The sequence below is a fragment of the Sinocyclocheilus rhinocerous genome, unplaced genomic scaffold (genome assembly GCF_001515625.1).
Source record: "Sinocyclocheilus rhinocerous isolate Xijiao unplaced genomic scaffold, SAMN03320098_v1.1 scaffold1300, whole genome shotgun sequence".
NCBI classification, from domain to species: domain Eukaryota; kingdom Metazoa; phylum Chordata; class Actinopteri; order Cypriniformes; family Cyprinidae; genus Sinocyclocheilus; species Sinocyclocheilus rhinocerous.
Genome location: NW_015666578.1, coordinates 291,730 through 300,878, shown reverse-complemented (window position 1 = coordinate 300,878; position 9,149 = coordinate 291,730). Strand labels below are relative to the sequence as shown.

General features: G+C 37.5%; 1 protein-coding gene across 1 annotated transcript in view; it reads left to right on the top strand.

Annotated features, from left to right (window-relative positions):
* Window positions 1-8,853, top strand: part of phactr4a (phosphatase and actin regulator 4a) — a 33,744-nt gene extending 24,891 nt beyond the window's left edge. Inside the window, exons 8-15 of the mRNA XM_016544359.1 lie at window positions 19-304; window positions 1,585-1,829; window positions 3,457-3,613; window positions 4,685-4,740; window positions 4,879-4,940; window positions 5,873-6,010; window positions 6,325-6,401; window positions 7,786-8,853. Coding sequence (XP_016399845.1) covers window positions 19-304; window positions 1,585-1,829; window positions 3,457-3,613; window positions 4,685-4,740; window positions 4,879-4,940; window positions 5,873-6,010; window positions 6,325-6,401; window positions 7,786-7,801 — 1,037 coding nt within the window. The 3' untranslated portion in view covers window positions 7,802-8,853. The remainder of the gene's footprint in view (window positions 1-18; window positions 305-1,584; window positions 1,830-3,456; window positions 3,614-4,684; window positions 4,741-4,878; window positions 4,941-5,872; window positions 6,011-6,324; window positions 6,402-7,785) is intronic.
* Window positions 8,854-9,149: the final 296 nt, after the last annotated feature.

Here is a 9,149-nt window from a genome sequence, read left to right as displayed (position 1 = left end):
CAACCTCCGAAGCGCCCCCCCCCCCTCCACCCCATATCCCGCCAACCCCTCCTCGCGCCCACCCACCCCCTGAGGTCCCCCACGTGGACCCGCCCAGCCCTACCACAGAGCCGCCCTCTCAGCTGCCCTTACCTCTGTACATACGTATTCAGAGAGCCTTGAACAGCCCAGGCCCAGTCCAGCCCAGTCCTGAAGAATCCCAGCGAGCTCATTCGCTTCTGTTTGAATCACCACCGGACTTTCTCACTGAGGCCCCAGGAGGGGGGCGAAACTCTCTTCCTGTCACTATCGAACCTCTGCGACTGTGAGTGTGCATATCAGTTTATCTCAGAACACAGTGTTCTCTGCTCTTGTACGCTTGTAGCAGATTGCTACTTTTTGCATCCCATGAAGAAATGTTGCCTAGTGTTATGCTGCTTATGTGTACTATACATATTTTCACATTTTCTTTACACATTTTACACATTTTCTGGAAATGTCATCACCCTCAGGCCATCTGAGATGTAGTTGAGTTTGTTTCTTCGTCACAACAGATTTGGATAAATGTAGCATTGCATCACTTGCTCACCAGTGGATGCTCTGCAGTGAATGGGTGCCGTCAGAATGAGAGTCCAAACAGCTGATAAAAACATCACAATAATCCACAAGTAATCCACAGCACTCCAGTCCATCAATTAATGTTTTATGAAGTGAAAAGGTGCATGTTTGTAATAAACAAATCCATAATTAAGGTATTATAACTTCAAGCAGTCACTTCTGGCCAAAATACGAGTCCATAATCCATAACAACGCTTCTTCCAGTGAAAAAGGAAGAAACATCCCCTGTTGTCCTCTCACATCAGAATCCACCCACATATTTGTTTAGAACTGATTTTGGACTGTTTTTGCTTAATCTGTTAATATTATTCTCCTGATTCAGACGAGACAATTTTTTAATGGAGAAAGCAACATTATGGATAAAGGACTTGTATTTTAGTCAGTGCCATTGGTTGTTAACACCTTAATGATGGATTTGTTTATTGCACTTTTTTGCTTCTCAAGACATTAATTGATGGACTGCAGTGGTGTGGATTACTTGTGGATTATTGTGATGTTTTTATCAGCTCTCGTTCTGACGGCACCCATTCACTGCAGAGGATCCATTGGTGAACAAGTGATGCAATGCTGCATTTCTTCAGATCTGTTTCTCAGATCTTGGACGGCCCGAGGGTAAGTAAATTTTCAGCAAAGACTATGGCCAACTAGTTGTACATTCTGTGCCTGTGTGAGGGGAAGTAACTCTCCAATCCAGCAGGTGGCAGTAGTCTGTATTCGTCAAAAAGAGAAATCGGAAGTGATATGCCGACAGATATTCAAACCGATTACAAAGCAGAACATGCTTTACCTCTTCTACACCAATGTCATCAGAGTGATCTCTTTTGAGATCTTGGTTTGTCAATGCTTTTAAATTGTCCTAATCATGCTACATATACACTACACTACATTTATAATATGTTACATGCATGCTGTGTGTTGCGGTAAATATGTACACAACCACACACCATTCATATGTTCACTGTGTTTGTGTGATTATGTATTGATTAGGCCCGAGGATGATGATTTTGACATTGAAGAAGAGCTGCAGAAGCTGCGGCCCGCCCCTCAGCCCACACAACAGCCGGAGCTGGAGCCGCGCAGCCGTCGCGGTCTGGTGGGAGACCCGCGGGTCACTGTCATTCCTGAGGATGCTGGACATGGAAACAGCGATGATGAGGACGAGGAGAGTGATTCGGATGGACCCATCCATTACAGAGATGACGATGAAGAAGATGATGATGATGTTCCCATGAGTATGATCCTTTTATACTGTCTGACCAGCTGTATGAGGGTTATTTAGGAATATCCTGTACTAATATGTGCATTAAAAACGTAGCACTTTACTGTTACCACAGTTGGCATTTTAAAGCATGAAACTGTGGAATAAGGTGTTAAAACTCTGATTGCCATTCAAAAGTTTGTGGTCAGCATACATTTTTTTTATATATATACTTTTATGCAACAAAGACAGATTCAGTTGGTCAAAAGTGACAGTTAAGATATTTTTAATGTTACAAAAGATTTCAAATAAATGTGTTTTTTCTGAACTTTCTATTCATCAAAACAATCCGGGAAAAATATATAGAAAATCTACAGCACAACTGTAATAGGATAATAATCATGTTTCTTGAGCAGTAAATCAGCATACTGTATTAGAATGATTTCTGAAGAATCATGTGACACTGAAGACTGGAGTAATGATGCTGAAAATTCAGCTGTCATTATCACAGGAATAAATTACATTTTAAAATATATTCAGATAGAAAAGTTATTTTAAACTTTAATAATGTTTCAGAATATTACTATTTTTACTGTATTTGTAATCAGATTAATTCAGCATAAGAGACTTGTTTCAAAGACATTAAAATAGGGCTGCATGATTAATCGAAATTAAATTGCAACGGTGATAAATCGCGATAGGCAGAAGCTGCAATTGTCATGCGTATCTTTCAGTGAAGCACGGTTCTGTGATCAGCAGTAAATCTCCATCCGAAGGCCAGAGGGCGCTCTCGCGCTGAAACTCCAAATACACCTCGCAGAAGAAACCCAGAAAATGCCTATCGCTGCAGCTGAATAAACAGAAGATTTAACTGCTTTCATTGATTCAACGTGACTAATAAGCACACGACTACGACAATATATGGTTTATCTGAGTTTGTCTTATTATAATTTTTATTATAATAAAGTATATAATAATGCAATGCTAATTGACGTACCCTTCATCACTGCTTAGAATACTATGAAATATAGTTGCAGTTGCAGGTAGTAGTTAATATAAAAATAGTTGCGTGCCTTATTCTGTGTAAGAAGCCACATCATCTCACAGAAGGATTTACTTCAAACACTCGACTGACGTTACGAAGTGAGTTTGGAGTAAAAACATGTTATTAAATGTGGTATTTTCACATGCTTTCAGATGGAGCAGCATTTACTACACAGACCCGTAGTTCACTGAGAAGCTACGCAAACAGCTTTCATAATCGCAGAATGATTTCTTCATTATTGCGCGATTATAACGTCTGCGATTATGAACGCGATTTTGCGTAGCTTGTCAGTGAACTACGGCTCTGTGTAGTAAATGCTGCTCCATCTGAAAGCACGTGATGGAGATTTACTACTGATCACAGAACCGGCTTTACTGACTAGATGCGCATGACAATTGCATTCGATTAATCGTGCAGCCCTACATTAAAAAAATCATACAGACTCCAAACTTTTGAATGGTAGTCTATAGGGCTGGGTATCATTCAAAAATGTTCGATATCAATACCGATACCTTGATTTGGGTGCAGGAACTGATATTTTTCACTCTTGTGTCGGATTGGCCTACAGGTAAATATAAAGTCTACAAGTAAAAGTAATGTGTGTGTGTCTCGTCAGGTGGTCTTGCACTCCGTGTGAAGCGTAAGGACACTCTGGCACTGAAGCTGGAGCGTCAGCTGGAGAAAGAACAGTCTCAGGACCAGGAGAACAGCACCTGGAACAACAAAGAGCAGTGGGAAACTGTCCGCAATCAGATTGGCTCCACCCTCACAAGGTCTGCGTGTGCGTTCACTGCGGGTTTATGGGTCTTTGTAATCCACACTGACACTCAGAGGCATAGCAATAAGGCAGGCAGTTACCCGAGGGCTGATCGTTTAAATTAATTTATTTATTTTTATTATTTCTATTTTTTTTTTTTTATATACATGTTTTTTTATTTTATTATTATTATTTTTATTTTTTTTAAGTCTACCAGGGTTGGGGTGGGTTCTAAATTTGCACAGTTGCTTTTTGTTTTGTATTGCTATTCCCAGAAGAAAATTCAATAAACAGTTGTTAACAAAAAAAAAATTATCAGAAATGTTAATATTAACGGAGAGTCTATTTACAAATATGCCACCTTGTTGACTGAGGCTATTTACAGTAACTCCACCCACCAGTGTCTGTTTGGGATAGACCAAATTACAAAACACGCACAATGCACAACAGAAACAGTGGCGTAAGACGCATGGCAACGACTTCTGACGTGATCGACCCAAGATCAAATCTGCCTTTTGCCCAACTCTTTCTTCTTCCTTTTCCCATCACTTATCAGATCGGAGAGGTGTTTATCTTCAATAAAAATGAAACAAATGTTTGTAAAGTGTAAATTAAGTGCCTCACGGGTATTTAATAACACAGAGTTTATCGGGAAGGGTTGAGGTAGACGTAGAGAGGGCTTTATTGTCCCAATAAGGCGGCATCCATTAAATAATTTTAATAAATATGATTATTTACACTCAATATGTTATCATTGCATACTATTTAATATTTTAATACAATACTGAGGTGCAAATATCTGCCACTATTTGCACTAAGTATAAATAGCATCTAACTATTATTTACACTTATCGCTAAGAAAATGTGATAACCATATACTAACTATATATTTCTACCATATATATGGTAATAAATATGAAGATCGTACTGTATCTTGAAGATTGTATTATATTTGTATCTTCTATTATAAAGTCATTTTGTTAATTAAAAAATAAACAATTTATGTTCTGTTAGATGTGTTTTGGCTACTTTTTGTAGCCACTTAATCTAGGTTCGTCTCTGCTGACACTGTGGGTTTTTCTCATAGGAGGTTGAGTCAGAGACCCACCGCACAAGAGCTTGAGCAGAGAAACATCCTACAAGGTCAGTCTTACAGCCCTGGTCTTCTAGTCCTCCACAGCATTTGTGGTCATTCATAGCTGGTGTAGTTCCCAATTGTGTTATGCTTCCAGTAAAAAACAAAAAATGTAATAATAATATCGGCATGTTCTTCTGTTTCAGCCAAGAATGAAGCAGACCGACGGGCAGAAAGGAGTGAAATCAAGCGCAGACTGACCAGAAAGGTTTGGAGGCACACATCCATTACTTGATTGAGTTGTTTCTCACGAAAACCTCTAAAGGTCTTGTTTAGAATCAGTTTTATATACAAATACACTACTGTTCAAATGCTTGGAGTCAGTAAGATTTTCTTTTGTTTTGTTTTTAATTAAATCTCTTCTGCTCACCAGGTCTGCATTTAATTGATCAAAATACAATAAAACCAGTAATATAGTAAAATAGTATTACAATTTAAAATAACTTTTAAACTTTTTTAATATATTTTACGATGTAATTTATTCCCCTGATGGCAAAGCTGAATTTTCAGCAGCCATTAACTCTTTTCGGTGCTGATTTGGTGCTTTAGGACCATTTAAACATTGGTAATATAAGAAAACAGTTGTGCTGCTTCATAGTTTTGTGGAAACTAACTTTTTTTTAGGATTCTTTAATGAATAGAAATTTCAAAAGTACAGCATTTATTTGCAATAGACATGTCCCATTGTAAATGGCTTTACTGTCTTTTTTTAATCAATTTAATGTGTCCTTAATAAAAAAGAAAAAAGAAAAAAAAAAAGATGCCAAATTTTTGAATGGTGTCCCTGTGTTAAAAGTTGTTAATCAGGGGAAGTTTAAATAATTAAAATTTTTAATCTTGCTCATGTAAGTTATCTCTCGTATCTCTCTCTCTCTTGCATAATAAAAACATCTTAAATCACTTCTGTTAGAGTTTTAAAATTCTAAACGTAATATAATACATATTAAAATAGAAATGCTTGACGACTTGCTCCTTTAACTTCTTAACTGTCAGTGAAAAGTGAAGAAAAAAAAACTACAACTAACCAAGTTACGATTTTCACACTCTTTCCATTAGGGGCAAAAATATTTTGCTTGTGGTGAAAGTATGTGCTAATCTTACTGAACTTGAAAACAAATGCTGTTGTGTCTCTGTCTGCAGTTGTCACAGAGGCCCACGGTGGCCGAGCTGCAGGCCAGAAAGATCCTGCGCTTTCATGAGTATGTGGAGAGCACTCACGCTCAAGACTACGACCGGCGCGCCGACAAACCCTGGACCAAACTCACACCTGCTGACAAGGTCCGACCCAATCACTGCTCGCAGCTGCCCCCTAGTGGTGACTGATATAGCAGCGTTTAAATGGTGTCTTATGTAAATTGTAAAGAGTTTGCATATTTGCACATAATTGAAAACCACAAAACCTCCTTGCCAAACATATCTTATTTGAAAAGGCACAGTAACATTGACAGACTCTGTTTCTCAACCATATTGGCGTTAAAGTATTGGAATTGTATGTTGATTTGACCACATGGCATCCTCAATAAGGCGTACTGTAAGGTGTTTTATAGTGATACTCTGAGCGTTCGTGATGTTCTTTCTTTGTCCTCTTCCAGGCGGCCATAAGAAAAGAGCTGAACGAGTATAAGAGCTCAGAAATGGAAGTTCATGAGAAGAGCAGGATATACACCAGGTCTGAGACTTTCAGCACTTTCTTAATTGGAATAAATGAAGAAGTGTTTACACACACAAGAATATTGAGATATTAATGGGAATTTGGTCAAATGCTTCACGTAAACACCATAACCCAGCAGCCAATACCTGGTTACTAATCTGAAAAAGATGGCATGTGTCTGTATTAATCCGAATATTGGATCTTATTCAGAATATCCACATTGATCTTGATCTATATCTGTAGAGCTGAACGAGTATAAGAGCTCAGAAATGGAAGTTCATGAGAAGAGCAGGATATACACCAGGTCTGAGACTTTCAGCACTTTCTTAATTGGAATAAATGAAGAAGTGTTTACACACACAAGAATATTGAGATATTAATGCGAATTTGGTCAAATGCTTCACGTAAACACCATAACCCAGCAGCCAATACCTGGTTACTAATCTGAAAAAGATGGCACGTGTCTGTATTAATCCGAATATTGGATCTTATTCAGAATATCCACATTGATCTTGATTTATATCTGTATCTGCAGAGCCATTCAAAAGTTTGGGGTCTGTAAGATTTTTTTTTTTAATGTTTTCGAAAGTCCTCTGCTCAACAAGCCTGCAATTATTTGATCCAAAATACCCTAAAAACAGTGATATTGTGAAATATTCAGTGTTAATTACATTTTGTCAACAACATTTTTCCACAGATGAAAACCAGATGATAATGAAATAAAAACTCTTTTTGAATGACAAACAATGATGAAAATGTATCGACATTTTCAAGCCACGACGTAGCAGAAATAGAAACCGTTTCTAAAAAAAGAAACTTTGCGTCGCCATTGCGGCTGGTTCGGACCAAAACTCAGATGAACATGAAAAGATGCCTTTTTATCACGTCGCGTGTAGTTAGGACACGGTGTATTCAGATGACTAAAACTAAATGGTATTTCAGTCCAAAGACTATGACTAAAACTAAATCAAAATTTGCTGTCCAAATGAACACTAGAAATATTGTTACCATTTAAATGAACTGTTTTCTATCTGATTATATTTAAAAATGTAATGTATTCCTGTGATCAAAACTGATCCTTCAGAAATCATTCTAATATGCTGATTTGCTGCTAAAGAAACCTTTCAAATTAATAGAATGCTTAAAAGAACAGCATATATTTAAAATACAAATATTTTGGGACATTATACTGTCACTTTTGATCAATTTAATGGGCCCTTGCTGAATAAAAGCATTAGTTACTTCTACAACAATCTTACTGAAAGTGATCGAGAAATAGAGAGTTGTTTGGGGCGGCCACCTTTTTGGTTTCCCTGATTCCCTGTGAACATGATCATTGTCTTCAACCATCACCTGGACTTTATAACGAAAATGTCATTTCTTTTTCCAATTCCTTTCGCAGGTTTCACCGGCCATAATCAGCATCACAGACGGATGAAAGCTGCAGCTGAAAGCCTCCATCTCACTCCAGCATCTTGTTTGCCATGATCCTGTACTGACGAGTGCCCAGGCCAGCCGCTCAGTGCTCTGGAGTGAAGAGGAGGAGGAAGTGATGCGGGTGTGTGCAGGATGCTGGTACTTGTTGATTCAGACACTTGGGGAGCGGGTTTGGAGGGCCAGCGCTCCGTAGAGTTCCCATGATTCCCACGGCCAGAGTATTTCAGGGAGAAGAGGACACGGGACTGCGTGGACTGGGCTGTTTTAATTGTCTTTATGGTGCACATGTTTCTGAGATCAAGAATAGGCTTGTGTACATAACAGTAATACTTTTATGGAAATTATGACACTGGTGATTAAACTGTTTGAGTGGTGAGCGATTATGAGAGACCGAGTGTGTGTGTGTGTGTGTGTGTGTGTGTGTGTGTGTATGTTTGTGCGCGTGTGCGTGCATGTGTGTGTGTGTGTGTGTAATGATATATGCGGTCCACTTATGCCTTAAGACTGGTGCATGACTTTCTTTAGCCTGACCTTCGAGGAATACAGAAGAAAGTCTGTTGACACAGATGCATTTAACACTGTTTCTCACGCTGAACACACACTTACTGATATGTGTGGATCTGAAAGCACATCTTTGACATTCTCAGGACGTCGGCACACAGTCTCACTTTCTCTTTATGTGCATTTTACTGTAAATTACCATAGTTTTACTTTTCACACAGATAAAACACCTGCTTTAAAATTGTTCTTCTCTTTTTAACAACATAGCACTTCACTTTAGATATTTCAAGGCCATATTTTAACCCAAAAATCTTTATTTATTTTTTATTTTTTTTTAAGCATGTGGAAAATTAAGCCTATATACCAGTAAGATTTTTAGCATTGTGAAATTATTTTCATCATTTAAGCATATTTCCCCCCTAAATTATTCTTATTATGTGTTGGATGTTTTACTGTTGAGTCTTTTTCTGCTTCTTCTCATGTGCATTATTCTCAATGGTAATTATTGTTACTGTAATATATTTTTTTATTACAGTAAAATACTGTAATACATTTTTTTCTTATAAACATGGATTAAAAGCAATTAAAAAAATCACATATTACCATAATAAGAATATATATTTTTTTTTTTTCATATCACTGGAATGTTTTTTTTTCACAATGCCAAACATTTGAATGATCCTAAAGCTTCATTTTCTTTAAGCAAAACTTTTTTTTCTTTTTTTTTTTATATATATATAAAAAATATATGACTTGGACATGTTGTTGATAGGTTTCATGAAATTCTGCTCTTGATGATATAGTTCGCCATGCATTGAACAATTTAAA